This window comes from Pagrus major, chromosome 5, assembly GCF_040436345.1.
Source record: "Pagrus major chromosome 5, Pma_NU_1.0".
In the NCBI taxonomy this organism is placed as follows: Eukaryota; Metazoa; Chordata; class Actinopteri; order Spariformes; family Sparidae; genus Pagrus; species Pagrus major.
The window spans coordinates 42,062,738-42,090,539 of record NC_133219.1 but is presented as its reverse complement, the minus strand read 5'-3'; the positions used below and the strand labels follow the sequence as shown (position 1 = coordinate 42,090,539).

Genomic DNA, 27,802 nt, shown 5'->3' with positions numbered 1-27,802 from the left:
ACTGTGTGTTCTGTGTAGTACTGTGTGTACTGTGTGTTCTGTGTAGTACTGTGTGTACTGTGTATACTGTGTGTTCGGTGTAGTACTGTGTTCTGTGTAGTACTGTGTGTACTGTGTGTACTGTGTAGTACTGTGTGTTCTATGTGTTCTGTGTAGTACTGCGTGTACTGTGTGTTTTGTGTAGTACTGCGTAGTACTGTGTGTTCTGTGTAATACTGTGTGTACTGTGTGTTTTGTGTAGTACTGTGTGTACTGTGTGTTCTGTGTAGTACTGTGTGTACTGTGTATACTGTGTGTTCGGTGTAGTACTGTGTGTTCTGTGTAGTACTGTGTGTACTGTGTGTACTGTGTAGTACTGTGTGTTCTGTGTGTTCTGTGTAGTACTGCATAGTACTGTGTGTACTGTGTGTTCTGTGTAGTACTGTGTGTACTGTGTGTACTGTGTGTTCTGTGTGTTCAGTAGTACTGTGTGTACTGTGTGTTCTGTGTAGTATTGTGTGTACTGTGTTTACTGTGTGTTCTGTGTTCGGTGTAGTACTGTGTGTTCGGTGTAGTACTGTGTGTATTGTGTGTTCTGTGTAGTACTGTGTGTACTGTGTGTACTGTGTGTTTTGTGTAGTACTGTGTATTCTGTGTAGTACTGTGTCTACTGTGTGTACTGTGTAGTACTGTGTCTACTGTGTAGTACTTTGTGTTCTATGTAGTACTGAGTGTGCTGTGTGTTTTGTGTAGTACTGTGTGTACTGTGTGTTCTGTGTAGTACTGTGTGTACTGTGTGTTCTGTGTAGTACTGTGTGTACTGTGTATACTGTGTGTTCAGTGTAGTACTGTGTGTACTGTGTGTTCTGTGTAGTACTGTGTGTACTGTGTGTACTGTGTGTTCTGTGTGTTCAGTGTAGTACTGTGTGTACTGTGTGTTCTGTGTAGTACTGTGTGTACTGTGTGTTCTGTGTGTTCAGTGTAGTACTGTGTGAACCGTGTGTTCTGTGTAGTACTGTGTAGTACTGTGTGTACTGTGTAGTACTGTGTGTACTGTGTGTTCTGTGTAGTACTGTGTGAACCGTGTGTTCTGTGTAGTACTGTGTAGTACTGTGTAGTACTGTGTGTACTGTGTGTTCTGTGTAGTACTGTGTGAACCGTGTGTTCTGTGTAGTACTGTGTGTACTGTGTAGTACTGTGTGTACTGTGTGTTCTGTGTAGTACTGTGTGTACTGTGTGTACTGTGTATTCAGTGTAGTACTGTGTGAACCGTGTGTTCTGTGTAGTACTGTGTGTACTGTGTGTACTGTGTGTTCAGTGTAGTACTGTGTGAACCGTGTGTTCTGTGTAGTACTGTGTAGTACTGTGTAGTACTGTGTGTACTGTGTAGTCTCTTACAGTCCTGGCTCTCGACCACAGCGTAGTTGTTCTCCTCTCTGAAGCTGATGTTTCCCAGGTGAAGAATTCCTGCAACCAGCTGAAGAACTGAATCCTGATCCTCCACAGACAGACCGACCACTGACATCGCCGCCTGACAGACAGACAGACAGACAGACAGTTTAACAGACAGGCCGACCACTGACATCGCCGCCTGACAGACAGACAGACAGACAGACAGTTTAACAGACAGACCGACCACTGACATCGCCGCCTGACAGACAGACAGACAGACAGTTTAACAGACAGACCGACCACTGACATCGCCGCCTGACAGACAGACAGACAGACAGTTTAACAGACAGACCGACCACTGACATCGCCGCCTGACAGACAGACAGACAGTTTAACAGACAGACCGAGCACTGACAGACAGACAGACAGACAGACAGACCACTGACATCGCCGCCTGACAGACAGACAGACAGACAGACAGTTTAACAGACAGACAGACAGACCACTGACATCGCCGCCTGACAGACAGACAGACAGTTTAACAGACAGACCGACCACTGACATCGCCGCCTGACAGACAGACAGACAGTTTAACAGACAGACAGACCACTGACATCGCCGCCTGACAGACAGACAGACAGACAGACAGTTTAACAGACAGACAGACAGACCACTGACATCGCCGCCTGACAGACAGACAGACAGACAGACAGGTACAGACAGACAGACAGACAGACAGGTACAGACCATGGTATCGGAGAACTCCTTCTTGTCGTTGACGTCCTCCACTGTGTAGGTTCCTGATTGGTTGAGGTAGTAGTAGTAGTCGGGGGTCGTGACCCCAAGGTTCTCCCTCTGCTCCCTACTGGCCCCCTCCAGCAGCTGAGGACAGAGGTCAAAGGTCACACAGAGTCCCAAGCCCCCCATGAACAGCTGCAGCCAAACGGTAATGACCTCATCACGTGATGCACTGAGGCCCAAACATCAGGTGACAGAAGCTCCTGTAACACCGTGGATAACGTTTGTGAGCAGCAGCAGTAGATATTGCAGTTCATATCACAGTACCTGGTAGTAAATATTGCAGTACCTGGTAGTCAATATTGCAGTACATATCGCAGTACCTGGTAGTAAATATTGCAGTACCTGGTAGTCAATATTGCAGTACATATCGCAGTACCTGGTTGCAGTACCTGGTAGTCAATATTGAAGTACATATCGCAGTACCTGGTAGCCAATATTGAAGTACATATCGCAGTACCTGGTAGTAAATATTGAAGTACATATCGCAGTACCTGGTAGTCAATATTGCAGTACATATCGCAGTACCTGGTAGCCAATATTGAAGTACATATCGCAGTACCTGGTAATCAATATTGAATTACATATCGCAGTACCTGGTAGTAAATATTGCAGTACATATCGCAGTGACTGTTAGTCAATATTGCAGTACATATCGCAGTATATATTGCAGTACCTAGGAATAAATATTGCAGCACATATTGCAGTACCTGTTAGTCAATATTGCAGTACATATCGCAGTACATATTGCAGTACCTGTTAGTCAATATTGCAGTACATATCGCAGTACATATTGCAGTACCTAGGAGTAAATATTGCAGCACATATTGCAGTACCTGTTAGTCAATATTGCAGTACATATCGCAGTACATATTGCAGTACCTAGGAGTAAATATTGCAGTACATATCGCAGTACCTGGTAGTAAATATTGCAGTACATATTGAGGTACCTGTTAGTCAATATTGAAGTACATATCGCAGTACCTGGTAGTAAATATTGAAGTACATATTGCAGTGACTGTTAGTCAATATTGCAGTACATATCGCAGTACCTGGTAGCCAATATTGCAGTACATATCGCAGTACCTGGTAGTAAATATTGCAGTACATATCGCAGTGACTGTTAGTCAATATTGCAGTACATATCGCAGTACATATTGCAGTACCTAGGAGTAAATATTGCAGCACATATTGCAGTACCTGTTAGTCAATATTGCAGTACATATCGCAGTACATATTGCAGTACCTGGTAGTAAATATTGCAGTACATATTGAGGTACCTGTTAGTCAATATTGAAGTACATATCGCAGTACCTGGTAGTAAATATTGAAGTACATATTGCAGTGACTGTTAGTCAATATTGCAGTACATATCGCAGTACCTGGTAGCCAATATTGCAGTACATATCGCAGTACCTGGTAGCAAATATTGAAGTACATATTGCAGTACCTGATAGTACATATCGCAGTACCTGGTAGTTAATATTGCAGCACCTGGTAGTAACTATTGCAGCACCTGGTAGTAAATATTGCAGTACCTGGTAGTAACTATTGCAGTACCTGGTAGTAAATATTGCAGCACCTGGTAGTAAATATTGCAGTACCTGGTAGTAACTATTGCAGTACCTGGTAGTAAATATTGCAGTACCTGGTAGTAGATGTGGAAGTTTCTCTCTCCAGGATTTTGGGAGACGACTCGACTTTTCTCCAACAGGAAGTTTGAGATCTTCCCTCCATCAGGAGCTCCTCCCTGACTGAACTGGATCTCAAAGTATTTACCCTGACAGGAGGAGCACAGTGTGTTTGTACATGTGTTAGTATATATTTTATATGTGTTGTGTATATTTTATATATTGTGTCAGTCTGAATATAGCTAAACTCACAAATCTGCTGGAGTTGTTGTTGCGGACGGTCTTGGCGTTACCGAAGGCCTCCAGCAGAGGGTTGGACTGCAGGATGATGTCTTTAACATGCTGCACACACACACACACACACACACACACACACACACACACACACACACACACACACACACACACACACACACACACATTAACACAAACTTCCAGTCCTGGAGACAGAACAACTGAGTGTGCGTCTCTCCGGTCAGAGACTCGTCTTCTGGCCACAGTTCACTGACTGAAACCATGGCAACAGTATGACCAGTAAACCTGCACCAATCCAAACCTTTCTTTAATACCAGTACTCTGAGCAGTACTCTGTGTAGTACTGTATGTGTAGTACTCTGAGCAGTACTCTGTGTAGTACTGTGCAGTACTGACCTGGACTTTGCCTCCTCCTCCGGACACTTTGGACACGTAGCTCATGATGTATTTGGCAGCGACAGTTTTTCCTGCTCCGCTCTCGCCGCTGACAGACAGGAAACAGGAAACATCATGAGACCGTCACCGTCAGCTGAGTCAATAAAGTTTTTACTTGTTGCTCCTGAATATTTAATGTAGGAGAGTTGAAGTCCCGCCCACCTGATGATGACACACTGGTTCTCGCTGTCAATCATCATGTTTCTGTACATGTTGTCAGCCAAAGCGTAGATGTGAGGAGGGTTCTCGTACTGAGCCTGGAGGAGGTCCGTATCAATAAAGTTATCGATTCAAAACATTATGAGTATGTGTGTGTGTGTGTGTGTGTGTGTGTGTGTGTGTGTGTGTGTGTGTGTGTGTGTGTGTGTGTGTGTCTCACCGCTCCCTGGTAGAGCTCCACCTCTCTGTCAGTGAAGTATGGAAGCTGTTTGAACGGATTCACAGAGATCAGAACTGAACCGATGTACGTCTGACAAGAAGAACCAGGTCAAGGACCAGAACCACAACCTGAACCACGAGAGCCAGGACCTGAATCAGGACCACCAGAATCAGGAGCTGAATCAGGACCACCAGAATCAGGACTGTGAGTCCCAGCAGCTCTTCATGAGTCCTTCAGTCTGAACAGGAAGTCCTCCTCAGCTCTCAGTGACTAGTTCTAATGATAACATGCAGGACTTTGACCTGTAATGGATTACCTGTACTCTGTGGTAATGTACTTGTAATGGAGTACTGGTTCTCTGTGGTGATGTACCTGTAATGGAGTACTTGTACTCTGTGGTGATGTACTTGTAATGGAGAACTTGTACTGTGTAAGGATACGAAGATGTAGTCGTCCATGTATCTCTTCTTCAGGTTGTCTGTGATGGCGTCCTCGTTGATCTTGGACAGCAGCACCATGTCGTCCACGCCGCTCACCTTCACATTCTGAGCCTGCCAATGGTAACGCTCCTTGCTACCCTGAGGGGGCGGGGCATACACACACAGAGTCAGGATTGGTTAACACCTCATTAACATGTTCATCACAATAGCAAACTGTCTGTAACCATAGCAACATGTCAGCCAATCACATGATCAGCTGTCTTTACTAATTTTCTCCAGAGACTCAGATTATTGATGAATATATATATATATATATATATATATATATATATATATATATATATATATATATATATATATATATATATATATATGTATATATATATATATATATATATATATATATACACACATATACATATATATCAATAATCAATGAGAGTCGATGAGAGAACATCAGAGTACTAACACACACACACACACACATACTCAGGATGTGTGTGTGTGTGCTGAGACTTTCTGATTGGTCGGATTGTGTCTCCACAGGTCGTCCTCTCTGATCTCCTGAATTCCCAGAATTCCTTCCGTCATGTGGGATCATGTTGGAGAGGCGACGCCTCAACATGTCGACACACAGCGCTGCAGAGTGTGTGTGTGTGTGTGTGTGTGTGTGTGTGTGTGTGTGTGTGTGTGTGAGTGAAGTGAGTTTACAGTGAAAGAAAATCACTCTGCAACAAGTCGTCAATAAATCAATCAATGTAAAATTGATGTATTGATTTATATTAGTGATATAATCAATAATATCTTCTGGTTTTAACTTTCAGATAAAAAACATTTTCTGAGATTTTATTACTCAAATAATTCATGAAGGAAATAATCAATATATTTATTGATAATGAAAGCAATCAATAGCTGCAGCTTTAACACAGTTTATACGACCTGCTGAGGGCCTCAGTACTGCAGTACTGCAGAGTACTCTGAGTACTGCAGTAGTACTCTGAGTACTGCAGTACTACTGCAGTACTCAGAGTGACTTCATGTGACATTAAAATCCAAAATTAGAGACACGAGAAGGTTTTTGTCCCTGCTGACTTCCTGTACTCGTCTGTCTCAATGTACAGGGGACATTATTAAACCCTGTTGGTTGACTCAAAGTTTCCCACAATGCATTGTGAAAAGGAGCGTACCACTGACATCACTAAGTAAACATGATATCCCATCATGCATTTTGCTGGAGGAAAAAAGACCAGAAGAGTTTAATGATCTGACTGACAGGCTCACTGTTCTGTGCAAGTTCTGATGGGTCATGTGAGTGTCCACACTTCCTGTTTGATTGTTTGTTTGTTTGTTTGTTTGTTTGTTTGTTTGTGTGTCTAAAGCTCATTTACATCCTGCAGAGACTACAGTGTTACCCTGGCAACAACAAGGCTGCATGTATTTTATTTTTGTAATTATAATATTGTTACATTTATTTAATTCTTATTTTATTTAGTTATTAACTTTTCTATTACAACAACAACAATAATTACAATAATTACAATAATAACAATAACAATAACAATAATAATAACAACAACAGTTTAACAGTTTTTCTTCTCTGTATTCGACTTGTTTGATGAAACTTCTTCACATTTCTGTTTGTTTAAAAACAAGTTTGTGTTCAGGAACCAGAACCCTGCAGGATCAGGATCAAAACCAGGACCAGGATCAATAGGAACTGGTTCAGAACCAGGACCAGATACAGGACAAAGACTATGATCAGGTTCAGGACCAGGACCAGAGTTTCTACAGTTTAAAGTAATCAGAGTAAACTCACCATGGCTGCTGGCTGCTGCGGCTCCTCCTGCTCTCACTTCCTGCTTCAGGTAAAAGTTGAGAAATCTTGAGTCAGTCTCAGGTGGATCCAGGATCCAGGTGCGCTCAGACTGAACCTGGATCAGGTGGGTCCAGATCAGGTGGTTCAGGTCAGAGAATCAGGCGGTTTCAGTCGTTCTCAACATTTTCTTCTCTCTGTGTTTTTCTGTCTGTTCCTTCCTTCAGTCTTCAGTCTCTCAAATGTCTGCAGGTGTGGGCAGGTAAAATCCCGCCTCCCCCTCCCTCTTCAGCCTGTGGAACTCTGGGTAATGTAGTCCTGACAGCTGACACAGACCAGCAGGGTCACAGTGAGGAGGATTATTTTACATTTTTATGGAAGTTATTTTGTTTTATTTATTAAACTCAGATTAAGATAGCAGCTCAATGTCTCTGGTGCAGCGCTGCTCTTTAACACTGACTCATCTGGTCCTGTCCACCCGGATCATGTGGATCCTTCCAGGGTCTCCATGAAGCCCGTGAGGCTCAGTCTTCTCTGCAGGGACTTCTTCCATGTTCTCAGAGGATCTGACGGTTTATTCTGTCGCTTCACTTCACGATTGAAAGTTAAACCTGTGAAACGTGACGGCGATCAGATATTAAATGTTTGTCAAACGGCTGCAGGAAGATTGTTCCTGCATGTTAAACTGTTAATATTTTTAATATTCTGACATTATTAATGTTCTTAATTGATTGATTGATTGATTATTGATAGCTGTCGTGTTTGTTTGTTTTTGTAAAAGATTAATTGAAACTCAGATTTGTTCCTTTGATTTGATTCAGTTTCAGAACTTTAAACATTTCTCTTTCAGATCAGCTGATCAATAATCAGAACATAACGTCACAACATGTCGATCATGTTGTTCTTGAACACCTCCTTCTGAGGAGCTCAGAGTGCATGATGGGAGTTTGAGTTTGACACTTCTTGTTTCCCTGCAGACCGTCAGTCTAAAGGTCAGATCCACGTCTGTCGAAGGGTTCTGGTTGATTATTAGGGCCCGAGCAGAACCCTGCGAGGCCCCGTTGTGTCTGTAGGCAGAGTTCTTTCTCTTATTATTCTTCCTGCCTCCGAGATCTCATATTTCACTGCCTGAACATGCCCCAAAACTCACCAAACTCGGAACATACGTCACATGTGGTGAAAAAATTGATAATTCAACGTGATTGGGGGTGGGGGTGGCCATGGGACTCCATAGCGCCTCCTAATGTCGTTCTGTCCACGCGAAAACATTCTCGTCATGAAATTCGCAGGACTCGTGGGTCTCATCGATTCAGCCAGGAAATGTTTTTGTGGGAATTTTTGCCACAACAGGAAGTCGGCCACCTTGAATGGTGTGCGGCGATTTTCATTTTTCGGACGCTGTTTTCGAGACTTTAGGATGAACGCAGACTCACCAAATTTGGCCTGTAGCTTCTAACCCATGAGTACGTTAATGCGATACCACAACTGCCCTCATGCGCAGCACGACTGCTCAGTAGCGCCCCCTAACGCCCCCCTTATGGCTTTTCCCATGTTGTTGTTTTTTCATTTCTATGCCTCGTACTTTATTTAACTTGTCCTACAGATTTCATGCCACAGACTTTACAGTCACTAAACATCATCTTCAGACCTTGATGATGACACCTTGTCAAAAGCTTTCGCCTCCGATATACCTGGTGGGCGTGGCAGTGCGGTCAATTTCGATGACCCCCTTATGGCTTTTCCCATTCTGTACAAACCCAATTTCTATGCCTCGTACTTTTACTAACTGGTCCACAGATTTCACACCACAGACTTCATATTCACTCAGGATCATCTTCAGACCTTGAAGATGATGTGTTGTCAACAGCTTTCACCTCCGTTACACCTGATGGGCGTGGTGGGGGGGGTGTTCAATTTTGATCCCTCGCCATAAGCAGGAAGTCCTTACAACTTCCAACATACAAGTTCCCATCTACACCAAATTGCTCACACATGTAGAGGGTTTAACCCTCAATCCTTCTACGCACCAATACTGCGTCATATCCATAGCGCCACCCACTGGACACAGGAAGTCACTGAAGATGTCACTGTTGTGTTTTGTGTGACACGTATCCCATTTAGGTAGGAACCTTTCCACAGGCAACGGGCGAGCACACATCTGGGCGCGCAGCCTCCGACGGCGCCACAGCCCGACGTATGTGGGGCGAGGGCCGTTCATCACTGCTTGCAGCTTTAATTGAATTAAAGTTAATAAAAAAGATGATTTGATCTTTATCTGTGAAACGATGATGAACTTTGGTCAGTTTCTTCTGCAGACAGAAAATTAAACTGACTGTTGAAGTTTCATCACACAGTTCCTCCAGTTATTTTTTTAGTCATGCTTTTATTTTACAGGATATTAAGTATAGCTTTAATTTGTTGACCAACAGGAAGTGAAATGGAAATAAAACACAGGAAATCAAACACCAGCATGTTCAGGTCTGTTTCCTGACAAACAACAACAACACAACAAAAACAAAAAACAAGACACAAACAAACACAAACAGTATTATAATTTAACATTAAAGCACAGAGACGTTTCTCATGTATCCAACTTAATGACTGTTCAATTAGAAAATTCATTCTTCTAGTTTGGTCGTTCTGCCCACGGCTCGGCTCGGCTCGGCTCGGCTCGGCTCTGTAATCTGCACCAGACAAACACAAAGTGCTGCGTTCTGTATCGAACACTCTGTTGAGGAACGTTATTGTTCCTTCCTGTCACTTGGCCTCAGTGCTGAAACACTTTATCACATGACATTTATTTTTATCTCATCAAGGTGAAACTGCTGCTCCGACACGACGTGACTTCAGCAGCAGGAACACTGAAAACCTGACAACTTGATGATGATGGATCTCTGATGTGATGAAGTCAGGCGGCTGCAGACTAACCTGGAGGATTCATTAGAAACACTGCAGATGATACACAGTAACACTTCTCCATTAAGCCCGATGACATAAAATCCGGGACGACCTGCAATGTTCTGCTCCTAAACTCAGATAGGTTATTGTGCTGCGCCCCGAACACCTTAGAGACTCATTAACCAATGACACAGCTCCTCTGGATGACATCACTCTGACCTCCAGCACCACAGTGAAGAATCTGGGAGTTTTCTTTGATCAGTATTTGTCCTTTAACTCCCACATAAAGCAAATGTCACAGTCTGCTTTCTTCTACCTTCAGACCTTTGCAAAAATCAGGAACATCCCGTCTCAGAGCAATGCAGAGAACCCGTCCACACTTTGGTTCCCTCCAGGCTGGATTATTGTAATGTCCTTTTATCAGGCTGCACTAATAATTCTGTAAAGACTCTCCAGCTGATCCAGAATGCTGCTGCACGTGTTCTGACAAGAACTCAGACAACATATTTCTCCCATATTAGCCTCTCTGCACTGACTTCCTGTGAAATCCAGAATTTAATTTAAAATCCTCCTCCTCACATACAGACACTGCACTCTCAGGGTGCTGGGTCACTTGTGGTTCCTAGAGTCTCCAAAAGTAGGATGAGGGGCAGAACCTTCATCCATCAGGCTCCTCTCCTGTAGAACCATGGTCCAGTGTGGGTTCAGGAGGCAGACGCCCTCTATGTTTAAGAGCACACTTTAAACTTCCCTTTGTGATAAAGCCTATAGTTAGCGCCTGCACAGGCTCATAGCTGTGCTGCCATCGGTTGCGACTGCCGGGGGACTTCCCATGACGCACTGAGCGCCTCTCTCTCTATCTGTACACATTCATGTCTCGAGTCTCAGTGCTCTCTCGTCTCGCAGGTTCCCGTGGATGGTGGTCCTGCTGATGCAGTCCTGCTTGACTTCTACCATCATCATCATCATCTTAATATTATTAATATTCATATCTCAATTAGTAAAGCTGTTCCCCCTCATGAGTTCAGCTCAGGACGAATGTGACAAAACAAAAGCTGAAAATATTTTAATCTGTTGAAGATTTTCTTCTGTTTCGGATGTTTACCTGTTTTACAGGAATAACCGAGTTTTAAAACGCCTCCTACAGTCTGAAGATTCAGTCTTAGTGTCACAGTCTCATCATCAGGCTGAAATCTGAACCTCCAGGAACAAATGTTAGTTTGATGGGACAGACATGAAGCTGTGACGAGGTGCTGCAGGTCGACACTGGTTTGTTTTAATGGGTCAAAGTGGACAAACTGGTTAACAGTCAGTTAAAACATGAAAAAACACCGGGATGGTCCTTTAAAGCATCATCAGCTTCAGTTTCTATGGCAACAGTCTCTGTTTCCTGCTTCCTACCTGTAAAAACTGCCCACCTGCTGAGTGTTCACATTTCAAACTAAAACTGGGCAGCTATCTAATTGGCTTAGAGTCCAGCTGAGGAGCCAATCAGGGAAATGTGCCCAAATATGGAAGAAGAAGAGGAAGAAGAAGAAGAAGAAGAAGAAGAAGAAGAAGAAGAAGAAGAAGAAGAAGAGAGCTGGAACCAAACAAGATGAACAGAAAACAGAATTCTTCCAATGAAAAGACGAGAAAACAAAAACATTCAACAAACGGAGAAGAAGAAGAAGAAGAAGAAGAAGAAGAAGAAGAAGAAGAAGACAGTGGAATTATAGAGTAAAAAAGAGGAAGAGGAGGACAGACAGAGAAAGGCTCATCGTCTCTGCTGTCGACTTATAAAAGCAGGAGGATCATCGTCCTCCTCAGTCTGTAGACAGTCTTTGTTCACTGCTGCTCACTCACACTCACACACACACACACACACACACACAGGTCACATGATGCCGTTGGTGAGGTACTGGAAGCCGTCGTACAGTTTGGTGGTCAGTGACCTCATGGATCCGTCCACCAGCTGGTCGACCAGCAGCTGCAGCTGCTCCTCCGTCAGGCTCATGTGGAAACGCTCCTTCAGCCCTCGCATGGTGCTGGACCCATGGAAACAGGGCAGCTGGGAGCCTGTAGGGGGCAGGACCGTCAGTACAGTGTGTGTGTGAGTGAGAGTGTGAGAGTGCGTGCGTGCGTGCATGCGTGTGTGTATGTGTGTGCGCGCTCACCCTGCTGCATGATCTCCACTATCTGCAGAACTCTGTCCATGTGTTTTCTGGCTGCGATCAGACCCTGAAGCATCAACATCTTATAGTAGTTAAACATGTCGCCGTCTGGACCGCCCATCACCTGACACACACACACACACACACACACACACACACAGATTACAGTATAATACATCAATAAATGTCACTCCTCATTTATCTACATGACCACTAGAACCCCCTCAGTGACCACTAGAACCCCCTCAGTGACCACTAGAACCCCCTCAGTGACCACTAGAACCCCCTCGGTGACCACTAGAACCCCCTTAGCGACCTAAAGGATATATTCTTTCACTGTGTGGGCCTCTGGAAGCCCATTTCTGCCTAACAGAACCTGTTAAAGGAACCTCAGGAACTCTTTGTGACCTCTCTGATCGTTTGACTGATGAAACCTGCTGCAGATGAAGAGATGAACTCACATCCACGAACTCCGTGGTGAGTTTGAAGGCAGACGTCTCGAAGCCGAGGTTCTTGGGAGAACTAGACAGGATGAAGCCGAAGTCTATGTGGATGATGTGACCTTCAGAGTCTAGGAGGATGTTCCCGTTGTGCCTGAGAGGTCAGAACAGAGGTTTAGAACATTCTGAAGGACAGCAGCGATGGTTTGACTGTGACCTGGTGGTCTCACCTGTCTTTGACCTGCAGCAGGTAACAGATGAGGCTGTACCCGGCGCAGCTCTGGACGAAGTTTCTCTGAGCAGACAGGAAAGCCTCGGTGGTCGTGGCGCCGTGTTCCTGCAGGAAGTAGTCGAGCAGAGACAGCTGGCTCTGTTTCTTCACCTGGTGGAGGGAGACAGCGTTCACCACCGGCTCGATCATCCCAGAGTCCGACGACAGCACCAGGATCTTATAGGGCTTGATCCAGAGGGGGACACGCTCCTGCTCCCAGATTGACTGACAGCAAAGGGTTCATACGTTAGACCGGACCCCATCAATACAGACAATCTCAGTGTGTTCTGATCACGTGATGGTGGTGATGTCACAGCGTTACCTTGAGCTGCTGCAGCACCTGGAAGGCGAGCAGCTCCTGTCTCAGGTCGTCTCCACATTTAACGATGACAGACAGCAGCCGCCAGTGAGGAAGGTGACCGTACGGAGATCCTTCTCTGATCCTCCTACAGGACACAGACGAGGCAGGAATATAGACTACAGTCAGAACCATAAACTGCAGTCAGAACCATAGCCTACAGTCAGAACTATAAACTACAGTCAGAACCAAAAACTACAGTCAGAACTATAAACTACAGTCAGAACCATAAACTGTAGTCAGAACCATAGCCTACAGTCAGAACTATAAACTACAGTCAGAACTATAAACTACATTCAGAACTATACACTACAGTCAGAACCATAGCCTACAGTCAGAACTATACACTACAGTCAGAACCATAAACTGTAGTCAGAACCATACCCTACAGTCAGAACCATAAACTACAGTCAGAACTATACACTACAGTCAGAACCATAGCCTACAGTCAGAACCATAAACTACAGTCAGAACTATACACTACAGTCAGAACCATACCCTACAGTCAGAACTATACACTACAGTCAGAACTATACACTACAGTCAGAACCATACCCTACAGTCAGAACTATACACTACAGTCAGAACCATAAGCTGTAGTCAGAACCATAGCCTACAGTCAGAACTATAAACTACAGTCAGAACTATACACTACAGTCAGAACCATAAATTATAGTCAGAACCATACCCTACAGTCAGAACTATAAACTACAGTCAGAACCATAAATTATAGTCAGAACTATACCCTACAGTCAGAACCATACACTACAGTCAGAACCATAAATTATAGTCAGAACTATACCCTACAGTCAGAACCATAAACTACAGTCAGAATCATACACTACAGTCGGAACCATAAACTACAGTCAGAACCATAAACTATAGTCAGAACCATAAACTACAGTCAGAACCATGCCCTACAGTCAGAACTATAAACTACAGTCAGAACTATACACTACAGTCAGAACCATACCCTACAGTCAGAACTATACACTACAGTCAGAACCATAAACTACAGTCAGAACTATAAACTACAGTCAGAACCATAAATTATAGTCAGAACCATACCCTACAGTCAGAACTATAAACTACAGTCAGAACCATAAATTATAGTCAGAACCATACCCTACAGTCAGAACCATACCCTACAGTCAGAACCATAAACTACAGTCCGAACTATACACTACAGTCAGAAACAAAACTACAGTCAGAACTATACACTACAGTCAGAACCATACACTACAGTCAGAACTATACACTACAGTCAGAACCATAAACTACAGTCAGAACTATACACTACAGTCAGAACCATACACTACAGTCAGAACCATAAACTACAGTCAGAACTATACACTACAGTCAGAACCATACACTACAGTCAGAACCATAAACTACAGTCAGAACTATACACTACAGTCAGAAACAAAACTGCAGTCAGAAACTACAGTGACTTCACCTACCGGACCTTCTCCTCCCAGGGCTCCTTCAGGGCCACAGCTGACGGGTCCTCAGGGTCCCGTTTGAAGGTGGTGGGGGCCTGAGCCAACTGCTCCGACAGACGGCGCCTGAAACATCACGTGTACTGTGTGTACTGTGTATACATGTACTGTGTGTACATGTACTGCATGTACTGTGTATACATGTACTGTGTGTACATGTACTGCATGTACTGTGTGTACATGTACTATATGTACTGTGTATACATGTACTGTGTGTACTGCGTGTACGTGTACTGTGTGTACATGTACTGTATGTACTGTGTGTACATGTACTGTGTGTACATGTACTGTATGTACATGTACTGTGTGTACATGTACTGTATGTACTGTGTGTACATGTACTGTGTGTACTGTGTGTACATGTACTGTGTGTACATGTACTGTATGTACATGTACATGTACTGTATGTACTGCGTGTACATGTACTGTGTGTACATGCACTGTATGTACTGTGTGTACATGCACTGTATGTACTGTGTGTACATGCACTGTATGTACTGTGTGTACATGCACTGTGTGTACTGTGTACATGTACTGGATGTACTGTGTGTACATGTACTGTATGTACATGTACATGTACTGTATGTACTGTGTGTACATGTACTGTGTGTACTGTTTGTACGTGTACTGTATGTACTGCTTGTACATGTACTGTGTGTACATGTACTGTGTGTACATGTACTGTATGTACTGTGTGTTACAGACCTGATGTCTCCGGCTGCGATGAACACTGGCTCTTTACTCTCCAGACTGGTGATGCTGTCCACTGAGAACTGACTGATGTTGTCACAGCTGTTGGTGTGGATCTCTGGCAGCTGCAGGGAGGGAGACAAGGACAGAAGGAGACGAGGAGAGAAGGAGACGAGGAGAGAAGGAGACGAGGACAGAAGGAGACGAGGAGACGAGGACAGAAGGAGACGAGGACAGAAGGAGACAAGGAGAGAAGGAGACGAGGACAGAAGGAGATGAGGAGAGAAGGAGACGAGGAGAGAAGGAGACGAGGAGAGTAGGAGACGAGGACAGAAGGAGACAAGGAGAGAAGGAGACGAGGACAGAAGGAGATGAGGAGAGAAGGAGACGAGGAGACGAGGACAGAAGGAGACGAGGAGAGAAGGAGACGAGGACAGAAGGAGACAAGGAGAGAAGGAGACGAGGACAGAAGGAGATGAGGAGAGAAGGAGACGAGGAGACGAGGACAGAAGGAGACGAGGAGAGAAGGAGACGAGGACAGGAGGAGACGAGGACAGAAGGAGACGAGGAGAGAAGGAGACGAGGACAGAAGGAGACAAGGACAGAAGGAGACGAGGACAGGAGGAGACAAGGACAGAAGGAGACGAGGAGAGAAGGAGACGAGGAGACGAGGACAGAAGGAGACGAGGAGAGAAGGAGACGAGGACAGGAGGAGACAAGGACAGAAGGAAACGAGGACAGAAGGAGACAAGGACAGAAGGAGACGAGGAGAGAAGGAGACGAGGAGACGAGGACAGAAGGAGACGAGGAGAGAAGGAGACGAGGACAGGAGGAGACAAGGACAGAAGGAAACGAGGACAGAAGGAGACAAGGACAGAAGGAGACGAGGAAATGAGGACAGGAGGAGAAAAGAACATTGTCTAAGTAGATTTAATGAACATCCTGTAATAATGCTCTGAGAACAGCTGTGATGACATCACATCCTCTGTGAGAACAGCTGTGATGACATCACATCCTGTGAGCGTCCTCTCACCTCCACCTGCAGCTCCCCGATGTCGTCCACTGACCAGGCCTCGTCATCGTTGTCGTAGTTGGGGACGGTGGAGAAGCTGCCGGCACGCTGCTCCGCAGTCATGCCACAGTCTGGCAGGTTCTCCACAGAACGAGTGCTCCTGATCCGGTTCTCTGGGATCCGGATCGGAACGCTCGATGTCTCAAAGTTCTCACACTCCAGAACTTCCACGTAGATCAGGTATGGAGCCTGAGGGGTCAGAGGTCAAAATGGGTCACATGACTGGCTGAGGTCATTGTCTCACAGCAGACTGTGACGTCATGAGAACATCTTCTTCTTCTTCTACATCAAATCATTTCTGAAACCTCATGAAATAAAACTAAATGGTTAATGTGTGTGTGTGTGTGTGTCTGTGTCTGTCTGTGTGTGAATGTGTGTGTAGCCCCATTCACACTGCTGTTTGCATGTGGGGATCCTGCGCCAATTCTCCGCATCCGCCTCTGTGTGAAAGTCTCAGATGCGGCAAGGGGTGAAATTTCACTGCGCCTCTGATACTACCTCCGGAGGTATCAGAGGTAGTGTCAGAGGTAGTGTCAGAGGTAGTGTCAGAGGTAGTATCAGAGGTAGTATCAGAGGTAGTGTCAGAGGTAGTGTCAGAGGTAGAGTCAGAGGTAGAGTCAGAGGTAGTGTCAGAGGTAGTGTCAGAGGTAGTGTCAGAGGTAGTGTCAGAGGCGTAGTATCAGAGGTAGTGTCAGAGGTAGAGTCAGAGGTAGTGTCAGAGGTAGTATCAGAGGTAGTATCAGAGGTAGTGTCAGAGGTAGAGTCAGAGGTAGTGTCAGACGTAGTATCAGAGGTAGTATCAGAGGTAGTGTCAGAGGTAGAGTCAGAGGTAGTGTCAGACGTAGTATCAGAGGTAGTATCAGAGGTAGTGTCAGAGGTAGTGTCAGAGGTAGTGTCAGAGGTAGTGTCAGAGGCGTAGTATCAGAGGTAGTGTCAGAGGTAGAGTCAGAGGTAGTGTCAGACGTAGTATCAGAGGTAGTATCAGAGGTAGTGTCAGAGGTAGAGTCAGAGGTAGTGTCAGACGTAGTATCAGAGGTAGTATCAGAGGTAGTGTCAGAGGTAGTGTCAGAGGTAGTGTCAGAGGTAGTGTCAGAGGCGTAGTATCAGAGGTAGTGTCAGACGTAGTATCAGAGGTAGTATCAGAGGTAGTATCAGAGGTAGTATCAGAGGTAGTATCAGAGGTAGTGTCAGAGGTAGTGTCAGAGGCGTAGTATTGGCGAACCGATCCAGTGTGAATGGATAAGCCGGCGGTGCGGAGCGAGGGCGTGTCGGTCTGATGGTGTTCACTGTCTGATAACTAAACAGGTCCATCACTCAAAAAAATATATAGAAATGTCCCACAAAGCAACGTTACAGGACCAAACAACAGTAACGTAGTAACTGGTCGTGTCTTTGGCAACTTATATGAGGAAAAAAATACTGCAGTTATACGTGGAGAAGTGTCTGTCCCCGGCAAAAAACTTTAACTAACCAACTGTTTGCAGACCTGCCAACCTTGAAGAAATTTTATGAGTACAAACCCAGCAAGTGACAGCAAGTGGGCGAAGAGGGATCGGTTATCCGGCCACCCTGGCTTGCTTGAGGCACTGAATTGAATTGAACGCGCAAAGCATTTGGCTAAGAGGGGCAGGTGGGCGAGGGTGTTAAAATGTAGCGCTCTCTTCCGGTCGGCTGCCGCATGGAGTAGACGCAACGTGCGAGAGCTCCTGCCTACTCTGCTTTTTTTCCCCCTCATTCACTCCTTTATTTTGCAAACTGGACAATTCATATTGTGCTATTAACTTTTCTTTAACCCACGTTTGCTTCGAAATGACTTCGCACTGCGGCAAGTCAGGGAAAAAAAGACGACCAAGCCACTAGCTTGACCATGGAGGCTATTTCTGAGCTACTTAACCAGCACAGGCAGGCACTAGCCGACGACTTTAAAACTTCTTTCAACCAGCTGGAAAACAAATTCGACCAGGTCCGCTCCACAGTTGACGAGCATGGCCAGCGCCTTTCTTCTCTCGAGCTCGGCGTGGAGGACGTGAGCCAGTGTGTCAGTGAGCTAGAAAATGTCTGCTCTAGCCTACGGGAAAGCAACACCAAGCTAACGGCTAAAGTCATCGACTTAGAGGGTCGCAGCAGAAGACAAAACATTCGCATCCTGGGCCTAGCAGAGTCTATTGAAGGTGAGCGACCTACAGCTTTTTTCTCCGATTTGCTGTGCGAGGTTTTTTGAAAGGAGACGCTCCCATCTCCGCCCAAGATTGACAGAGCCCAACAGCAAAACTGGCCCCCGGACAGAGACCGCGCCCCGTCATTCTCCGTCAGGTCAAGGATCTCCTGATCCATGAGGCCCGTCATAGAGGGAAGCTGGAGTACCGCAGCCAACAAGTTCGAGTTGTCGAAGACTACAGCCCCGAAGTTTTGAGCCAGCGAGCTGAGTACAGAGAAGTCATAGCGGATCTGCACGGCTCCGCATCACACTTCCCGACGGAGACAAGAAGTGGCTACGCTCGACCGATGAGGCGCGGAAATACATCGATGACCTTCCTTCTCCATCTCTTAACCGTAAACGACTGCTTGATGACTATGCCTGACTGTTTACAACCGCTAACATGCTATCCTTTACTCTGGCCACTGCCTTATACGATTTCGGCGATCAGACCACAGCTGGTATGGAGCAGCTTACTTACTACAGCTAACCATTAGTATCACACTCACCCTGGCTGTAGGTATGTGAGTATATCCCCCAGCTTTTAACTTAGTGAACTGCTACATGCGAGTGTGAGGAAAACCCGCCAGAGTCTATGCTAATCTTTTGAAGCAGCATATTTCTTTTTTATTTTGCTATATGACTTTAAAGTGTTAACGTTACATAAGAGATTTTAAAAGGAGTGTTTTTTTCTTATGTTTGTACTCCTAGAATAGAATAGTTCCCCCAATATATTTTTCTGAAATAAAGAAAACAAATAAGTAAATAATACCACTAAAGGTACACAAGTAAAAAGATAAGTAAATGAAATAATAATAATTACTATAATCAACATCACCAACAGCCAACAAATAACTAAGAAGGGTGGTCGAAGTAAGTAAATGTTGGTGGATATGAGAAATAAGGGGAGCGAGAAAAAGAGGTATAAATAAATAAAAATAAAAATAAAGTGAACATATGTTTCAGAAGGTCAGATGAATACAGCCACTATTTTAGTTACTACTGTATTAAACAAAAGTCTAAATGTCCAACCGGAACCGGGAGTGGGACCGTCTTTTGTCCACATGTCTGAAGTGGGACCAGGAGCAGAACAGATGTAATGCAGGAGTCGAACACATATCTAGCCAGAGTCACTTTGTGTTACGATAAACAGCTTCACGCAAGTTTAGACTGTCCATTTGTCACCGCTATTGGACAAAGTCATTGTAAATAGTAAGGAAGGTTGGCGGGGTTCTTAAAACGATAATTTCTATCCTACTCAGTAGCGAACAGATATCTCAAAAGTTATGTATGAGGCCTTTTTGTAGTCCGCATATTAACTTACGCGCATCCTCCCCTCCGTGTCACAGCAGTGCAGGAGGAGCAGCCAGGTGGGAGTCCTCCTCTTACGTCGGCTCCTGTTCTCTAAGTTGTCCACTTTATCTTTGAGGGACTGCACCTCCTTCTCCAGTCTCCCAATGTGCGTGGTGGCATCTTTAATGTTGTCCTCATTTGCTGATATGCGTCCCTCCATTTCTTCGACTTGTTCAGCTAGTGTTGACATCGCCGTTTCAATTTTAGAGAGTGAGGACTGGATGGAAGTTGTTTTAGCATCCATCTGTCTTGTTATCTTTTCCTTGCTTTGCTGCCATCACTGCATCAAGAGTAGGGCTTCCACCTTTAGGAGAGCCGGTCGCCATTTTGGTTGTGTGCAGGGGTCTGGCTGTTCGCTTAGACAGCGGTGTAATATCCTTAATACCCCTTAAGTTATACTGTGCTATGCGCCACTGCAAAGAGACAATTCTTTTCTAGGCTTTTAGTATCATGGTTTTGAAAAGTTTAACGGAAAATAAAAGCAACTGTTGCTTGCACGCTTGCATGTCCTCCCTCGCTGGCTGCAAACCGGAAGTCCTGTCACGCCTCATTTGGAGCCGCACCGCCGGCTTGCTGTGTGAATTACACACTGGTTCGTCTTTTACGCCAGAGCTGCTCGGTTCTGTGTGAACAACCAACGGCGGAGAATTGGCGAATTGCCGCTGCAGCGATAATGCAGCGTCTCTGTGTGAAAAGGGCTTGTGTGTCTGTGTGTGTCTGTGTGTCTGTGTGTGCGTTTGTTTGTGTCTGTGTGTCTGTGCGTGTCTGCTTGTCTGTGTGTCTGTGTGTTTGTGTCTGTGCGTGTGTGTTTGTGTCTGTGTGTTTGTGTCCGTGTGTGTCTGTGTGTGTGTGTGTGTGTGTGTGTGTGTGTGTGTCTGTGTGTGTGCGTGTGTGTGCTGTCACCTTGTCTTTGGAGTTTAACACCACAGCCTGTGTGTGTGGCACTCGGACCACGTGGTGGTCGAAGGCGGCGGTCGGCAGCCAGACTCGAGCCGGCAGTTTGTGGTTGAGCAGCGACAGCTCTGAGATCAGCCGCTGAGTCTTCTGCTCTTTAGTCGGCAGAGTCGCCAAACGCTTCCCGATGCCCATCAGAGACTTGATGAACTCCCTCTGAGGGGCCAGACGCACCGGCTGAAGGACAGACAGGGAGACAGACAGACAGGGAGACAGACAGACAGGACGTTATTAGAGGACTCAGTGTTTGTGGCTGACGTCTCTTCAGGACGACCTTCAGAGAGGAAACATGATGACAGATCACTTTGAGTCTTAATTGGTTCCCCCACAACATCAACAGCTGATTGGCTCCAACAGAAACAGAATGAGGAAGTGACGGTCGAGTCTACGGACGAGCAGCTTCTCGGTTTAAGCTGAACCGTCTGAGACTGAACCAGAACCAGGACCACAACCCACAGCCTCCAACACTTCATTTCCCACAATGCACCCTGCAGGGAGGACAGGAACTTACGGGACCAGTCTCAAACTCCAGACTGTCGGAGCTGGAGCTGCTGTCCTGAGGAAGTCAGAGGTCAACCATGTTACATTCAGGAACTGTAGTTTAAATGATTCACGACAGAAACATGTTGAATGTGACCGAAACATTTATGTTCCTGTTCTAATATTCCTCTGAAAGACACAAAGTTTGTCCCTCTCATGGAGCCGTAGTTACAGCCCGCTTCTCACAAACAGAACTTTTTATTATTGTGTTGCTGGTGTTGGTGGTGATAGTGGTGTTAGTGGTGTTAGTGGTGTTAGTGGTGTTAGTGGTGTTAGTGGTGTTAGTGGTGTTGCTGGTGATAGTGGTGTTAGTGGTGATGCTGGTGTTAGTGGTGATGCTGGTGTTAGTGGTGATGCTGGTGTTAGTGGTGTTGCTGGTGATAGTGGTGTTAGTGGTGATGCTGGTGTTAGTGGTGTTAGTGGTGATGCTGGTGTTAGTGGTGTTAGTGGTGTTAGTGGTGTTGCTGGTGATAGTGGTGTTAGTGGTGTTAGTGGTGATGCTGGTGTTAGTGGTGATGCTGGTGTTAGTGGTGTTGCTGGTGATAGTGGTGTTAGTGGTGTTAGTGGTGTTGCTGGTGATGCTGGTGTTAGTGGTGATGCTGGTGTTAGTGGTGTTGCTGGTGATGCTGGTGTTAGTGGTGTTGCTGGTGTTGCTGGTGTTACTGGTGTTACTGGTGTTAGTGGTGATGCTGGTGTTAGTGGTGTTAGTGGTGTTGCTGGTGATGCTGGTGTTAGTGGTGATGCTGGTGTTAGTGGTGTTGCTGGTGATGCTGGTGTTAGTGGTGTTGCTGGTGTTGCTGGTGTTGCTGGTGTTGCTGGTGTTACTGGTGTTACTGGTGTTAGTGGTGATGCTGGTGTTAGTGGTGTTAGTGGTGTTGCTGGTGATGCTGGTGTTAGTGGTGATGCTGGTGTTAGTGGTGTTGCTGGTGATGCTGGTGTTAGTGGTGATGTTGGTGTTGCTGGTGTTAGTGGTGTTGCTGGTGTTAGTGGTGTTGCTGGTGTTAGTGGTGATGCTGGTGTTAGTGGTGATGCTGGTGTTAGTGGTGATGCTGGTGTTAGTGGTGATGTTGGTGTTAGTGGTGTTGCTGGTGTTAGTGGTGTTGCTGGTGTTGCTGGTGTTGCTGGTGTTAGTGGTGATGCTGGTGTTGCTGATGTTGCTGGTGTTGGTGGTGTTGGTGGTGTTGTTGGTGTTGCTGGTGTTGCTGGTGTTAGTGGTGATGCTGGTGTTGGTGGTGTTGGTGGTGTTGGTGGTGTTAGTGGTGTTAGTGGTGTTGGTGGTGTTGCTGGTGTTGCTGGTGTTAGTGGTGATGCTGGTGTTAGTGGTGTTGCTGGTGTTGCTGGTGTTAGTGGTGTTGCTGGTGTTGCTGGTGTTAGTGGTGATGCTGGTGTTAGTGGTGTTGCTGGTGTTGCTGGTGTTAGTGGTGATGCTGGTGTTGGTGGTGTTGGTGGTGTTGGTGGTGTTGCTGGTGTTGCTGGTGTTGCTGGTGTTAGTGGTGTTAGTGGTGTTGCTGGTGTTGCTGGTGTTAGTGGTGATGCTGGTGTTGCTGGTGTTAGTGGTGTTGCTGGTGTTAGTGGTGATGTTGGTGTTAGTGGTGTTGCTGGTGTTGCTGGTGTTAGTGGTGATGCTGGTGTTAGTGGTGATGCTGGTGTTGCTGGTGTTGGTGGTGTTGGTGGTGTTGTTGGTGTTGCTGGTGTTGCTGGTGTTGCTGGTGTTAGTGGTGATGCTGGTGTTGGTGGTGTTGGTGGTGTTGGTGGTGTTAGTGGTGTTAGTGGTGATGCTGGTGTTGCTGGTGTTAGTGGTGTTGCTGGTGTTAGTGGTGTTGCTGGTGTTGCTGGTGTTAGTGGTGATGCTGGTGTTGCTGATGTTGCTGATGTTGCTGGTGTTGGTGGTGTTGGTGGTGTTGCTGGTGTTAGTGGTGATGCTGGTGTTAGTGGTGTTGCTGGTGTTGGTGGTGTTGCTGGTGTTAGTGGTGATGCTGGTGTTAGTGGTGTGGCTGGTGTGGCTGGTGTTGCTGGTGTTACCTCGTCCTGGCTGCTCTCCACCTTCGGGTTACTAGCCGTCCTCTTCAGGTTGCTGCTCAGACTGATGCTGACTGTAGCATCTGATTTGGAGCGCTGATGTGTGCGCTTGGAGGGCGACAGGCCGTGTTCTCCTCCAAGGGGCCCGGGGCCGGCGGCGGGGACCGCCACGGGACAGAAAGGCGTCAGAGTCAGAGGGTCCCTGCGAGCTCGAGGCCCTGCAGGTTTCAGTTCATCAGACAGGATGAGCTTCCTCAGTTTGGTTCCTCTGGAGTGCCGCTGGGTGGAGATGTGCATGTCTGAGGAGTACGCTCCCAGCAGCCAGGCACACGTCAGGCTGAAGGAGATACTCTGTCTGCAGCGGTGAACCTGCAAGACGACACACAGGGTTAACGCTGATGACTGCATATTTAATGAGGGTTGGTTGAGCCGATACAAAGCTGGACGATCATATGATGAGATGCTGCTAAGCCCCGCCCCCTGCCCACGGCACACCCACCACGTATGGCTTGATGGCGTCCCCTACGTCCTCGTCCATGTGGATGTACATGTTGAGCAGCTGCGGCAGGTAGAAGTCCACGTCCTCGTGGGGGAAGCTGAAGAGGCGGTTTCCGATGTACGCCTGGACGCCGGGCTCCTTGGACTTGTGCAGGTAGGAGATCGCCATGGAAACGTCAAACAGCTTGGACTCGAACAGGCGCAGCAGCCACGACTGTTTGGAGGGATTGTGTCTCTGTCGCCGCCGGGCACTCTTCACCGAGCCGGGGGCGGGGCCGTCGGGGTCGTCCTCCTCTCGGATCTTCAGTGGCTTCACCACAGAGTTCAGAGTGACAGAGGGGACCTGAGGCTCCGCCCCCTCCCCGTTCTGCACGCCGGTGACTTCACCGTCGTCCTGCTTCAGCTTCACCTTCTGCAGCACCTCCTGACAGGCCCGGTGGGCCACCGCAGCATCGATCACCAGGCTGAGCTCGCCCAGACCTTCACTGATGACGCCCAGAGGGGGAGTGACCGCTGGGGGGACGCCGCAGGAGGACGAAGGTGTGGAGGGGAGGGACAGCGAGGGGGAGGACGAGATGGACAGGGAGGGGGAGGGGCAGGGGCTGTTCTGATCAGAGGGGGCGGGGGAAACCTCCAGCTCTGTGTCCTCCATCATGAAGCTCCGCCCTCCTCTGCTGAAACAGAGGTCAGAGACAGAGGACAGAGAACAGACAGAGGACAGACAGAGGACAGAGGTCACAGGTCAGAGACAGAGGACAGACAGAGACAGGGGACAGAGACAGGGGACAGAGGTCAGAGACAGAGGACAGACAGAGGACACAGGTCAGAGACAGAGGACACAGGTCAGAGACAGAGGACAGAGAACAGACAGAGGACAGACAGAGGACAGAGGTCACAGGTCAGAGACAGAGGACAGACAGAGACAGGGGACAGAGACAGAGGACAGACAGAGGACACAGGTCAGAGACAGAGGTCAGAGACAGAGGACAGACAGAGGACACAGGTCAGAGACAGAGGTCAGAGACAGAGGACAGACAGAGGACACAGGTCAGAGACAGAGGTCAGAGACAGAGGACAGACAGAGACAGGGGACAGAGACAGAGGACAGACAGAGGACACAGGTCAGAGACAGAGGTCAGAGACAGAGGACAGACAGAGGACACAGGTCAGAGACAGAGGTCAGAGACAGAGGACAGACAGAGGACACAGGTCAGAGACAGAGGTCAGAGACAGAGGACAGACAGAGGACACAGGTCAGAGACAGAGGTCAGAGACAGAGGACAGACAGAGGACACAGGTCAGAGACAGAGGACAGACAGAGACAGGGGACAGAGGTCAGAGACAGAGGTCAGAGACAGAGGTCAGAGAGAGGAATTGAATTAAAATGTGATTGAATTTGACAACACGCCGTCTCTCAGAGATCAAATCACCACACACACACACACACACACACACACACACACAGCAGCTGTTACACAATGTGTGTGTGGTGTGAGTCAGTACAGTGTTTGTGTGTGTGTGTGTGTGTGTGTGTGTGTGTGTGTGTGTGTGTGTGTGTGTGTGTGTGTGTGTGTGTGGTGTGAGTCAGTACAGTCAGCCATGTTCTCTGTGCTGCGACACTACGACGTGATGACGTACTGTGTGTACAGCAGGTGACCGTGATCAGGCCCGGTTGAGCCGGAGCAATGTGAGTGCCGGCAAGCAGGAGGAAGTACTGAGCAACCGGGCCAAGTGTCAGTCAGCGCCTCAGTCAGCCGGGCTGTAATCTGTAATCTGTAATCCCTCTGAGCAGATTACAGATTACAGTCAGAGGGAGGAGGGAGTGAAGACAGGCTGCTGTTCACATTCACACAGTGATCCAACTATTGCACACACACACTCACTGTGCGCACACACACACACACACACTGTGCACACACACACACACTCACTGTGCACACACACACACACTCACTGTGCACACACACACACACACACTCACTGTGCACACACACACTCACTCACTGTGCACACACACACACACACACACACACACACACACACACACACACACACACTGTGCACACACACACTCACTCACTGTGCACACACACACTCACTCACTGTGCACACACACACACACACACACACACTCTCTTTATATTTTAAAGCTGTTTCTTCTCGAACACTTCGAGCTGCAGACGATGACACAAAATAAAGTTTATTATTCCTATTAATACTTTAATAACTTCATTCATCCTGATAACTGACTGATCGTTTAGTCGCCTCCATCTTCTCTGTGTCTGTCTGTGTGTCTGTCTGTCTGTCTGTGTCAGTCTGTCTGTGTCAGTTTGTCTGTCTGTGTCAGTCAGTCTGTCTGTGTCAGTCTGTCTGTGTTAGTCTGTCTGTCTGTGTTAGTTTGTCTGTCTGTGTCAGTCTGTCTGTCTGTCTGTGTCAGTCTGTCTGTCTGTGTCTCTCCGTCTCTCTGTCTGTCTGTCTGTCTGTCTGTGTCTCTCCGTCTCTCTCTGTCTGTCTGTCTGTCTGTGTCTCTCCGTCTCTCTCTGTCTGTCTGTCTGTCTGTGTCTCTCCGTCTGTCTCTCCGTCTCTCTCTGTCTGTCTGTGTCTCTCCGTCTCTCTCTGTCTGTCTGTGTCTCTCTGTCTCTCTCTGTCTGTCTGTGTCTCTCCGTCTCTCTCTGTCTGTCTCTCCGTCTCTCTCTCTGTCTGTCTGTGTCTCTCCGTCTCTCTCTGTCTGTCTCTCCGTCTCTCTCTGTGTCTGTCTCTCTGTGTCTGTCTCTCTGTGTCTGTCTCTCTCTGTCTGTCTCTGTATTCAAACTGATGTAAGAAGAAACTCTGAGTCACAATCTGAGCACGTGTGCACGTCAGTGTCTTCAGTGTTGTTCCAGCCTGACTCTAATAAAACTGTGGATGTGTCCTTTAAATGGACCCTCAGCTGATGACTGAGTGTCTCTGATGCTACAGTTTAACGTTCACACTGCGGTTGTTAAGTCCTCAGTCAGCTGATGTTAGCTTATGTTAGCACGAAGCTAACTCAGTCTGGACCGGACCGAGATGGAGAATAACGCCTCTGACTCTCACACCTGCTGTCAGCTTTGTATTAAAGGGAGCATGTGGCGGAGAAGCGGCCGTAGCGTTAGCATTAGCTCAGACAGTTTAAAGTTCACACTGTTAGCTTAGCATTCATGTAAACTTATGAGGCTGTGAGTTCAGACGCAGTTACCGTTAACCGACTCAATAAACATTAGCATCGTCCTGTAGCGGTCAGCTCACACATTAACCGGAACACTCTGAAGCTAACTGGCTACAAGCTAAATGAAACCCCCGTTAGCTCCGCGCTGTTAGCTCGAGTTTCGGTGTTTTAACAGAGACAGCCCGGCTGGTGAACGTTAACGTTAGCATAGCATTAGCATTAGCCGGCAGAGATCAGGCCAACTGTTGCCAACTCCTCTCAGCTGTTTGTAAAGCTGGATGCTAAGCTAACACCAGCCCCGTCACCGTCACATGTTGGTTCTTCAGGTGCAGTGACGTGTGTGTTCTCAGGTGAGTCGGTCTTACCTGGTGACCGTTTAGCGGCTCTGAAAAGATTTTTTATTCCCACTTTGTCTCCATTGATACTCTCTGACCGTCATGTCAACAACAGCGAACATCCACCAGGGGGCGCCCGCCCCCGCTCCTTCTTCTTCTGCTGTTTCCGGTCAGTTTCCGGTGTAATCCCGCCACCTGCTGGACTGTAAAGGAATC

The 27,802-nt window shown here is 46.9% G+C and overlaps 2 protein-coding genes across 4 annotated transcripts in view; both read right to left on the bottom strand.

The window, feature by feature from the left end:
* The window catches only part of myo1eb (myosin IEb), a 21,633-nt gene extending 14,311 nt beyond the window's left edge, over positions 1–7,322 (bottom strand). Inside the window, exons 1-9 of the mRNA XM_073466791.1 lie at positions 7,126–7,322; positions 5,310–5,447; positions 4,870–4,959; positions 4,653–4,747; positions 4,452–4,539; positions 4,053–4,142; positions 3,818–3,949; positions 2,119–2,253; positions 1,378–1,510 (exon numbers count right to left, since the gene is read on the bottom strand). Coding sequence (XP_073322892.1) covers positions 1,378–1,510; positions 2,119–2,253; positions 3,818–3,949; positions 4,053–4,142; positions 4,452–4,539; positions 4,653–4,747; positions 4,870–4,959; positions 5,310–5,447; positions 7,126–7,128 — 904 coding nt within the window. The 5' untranslated portion in view covers positions 7,129–7,322. The remainder of the gene's footprint in view (positions 1–1,377; positions 1,511–2,118; positions 2,254–3,817; positions 3,950–4,052; positions 4,143–4,451; positions 4,540–4,652; positions 4,748–4,869; positions 4,960–5,309; positions 5,448–7,125) is intronic.
* Positions 7,323–11,274: 3,952 nt separating this feature from the next.
* pi4kb (phosphatidylinositol 4-kinase, catalytic, beta) lies at positions 11,275–27,802 on the bottom strand. Of its 3 annotated transcripts, none has more exons than XM_073466793.1 (12): positions 27,617–27,802; positions 24,066–24,738; positions 23,570–23,935; positions 20,957–21,184; positions 16,465–16,692; positions 15,447–15,556; positions 14,703–14,807; positions 13,207–13,330; positions 12,844–13,109; positions 12,635–12,767; positions 12,177–12,297; positions 11,275–12,078 (listed from the first exon to the last, which is right to left on the bottom strand). In XM_073466793.1, exons 2-12 carry the CDS (start codon positions 24,717–24,719, stop codon positions 11,897–11,899), a joined length of 2,517 nt encoding a protein of 838 aa, XP_073322894.1. In that variant the 5' UTR covers positions 24,720–24,738; positions 27,617–27,802; the 3' UTR covers positions 11,275–11,896. The 3 variants fall into 3 exon arrangements, with proteins under 3 accessions (XP_073322894.1, XP_073322895.1, XP_073322893.1); XM_073466794.1 differs by having other exon boundaries at positions 24,066–24,735; XM_073466792.1 differs by lacking the exon at positions 27,617–27,802 and having other exon boundaries at positions 24,066–25,676.

Coding starts and splice junctions, on each gene's coding strand:
- pi4kb (XM_073466793.1), bottom strand. CDS start 24,719: ATGATGGAGGACACAGAGCTGGAGGTTTCCCCCGCCCCCTCTGATCAG. Junction 13,110..13,206: donor AGGTGCTGCAGCAGCTCAAG/GTAACGCTGTGA, acceptor CTTTGCTGTCAG/TCAATCTGGGAGCAGGAGCG. Junction 12,768..12,843: donor CTGCTGCAGGTCAAAGACAG/GTGAGACCACCA, acceptor CTGACCTCTCAG/GCACAACGGGAACATCCTCC.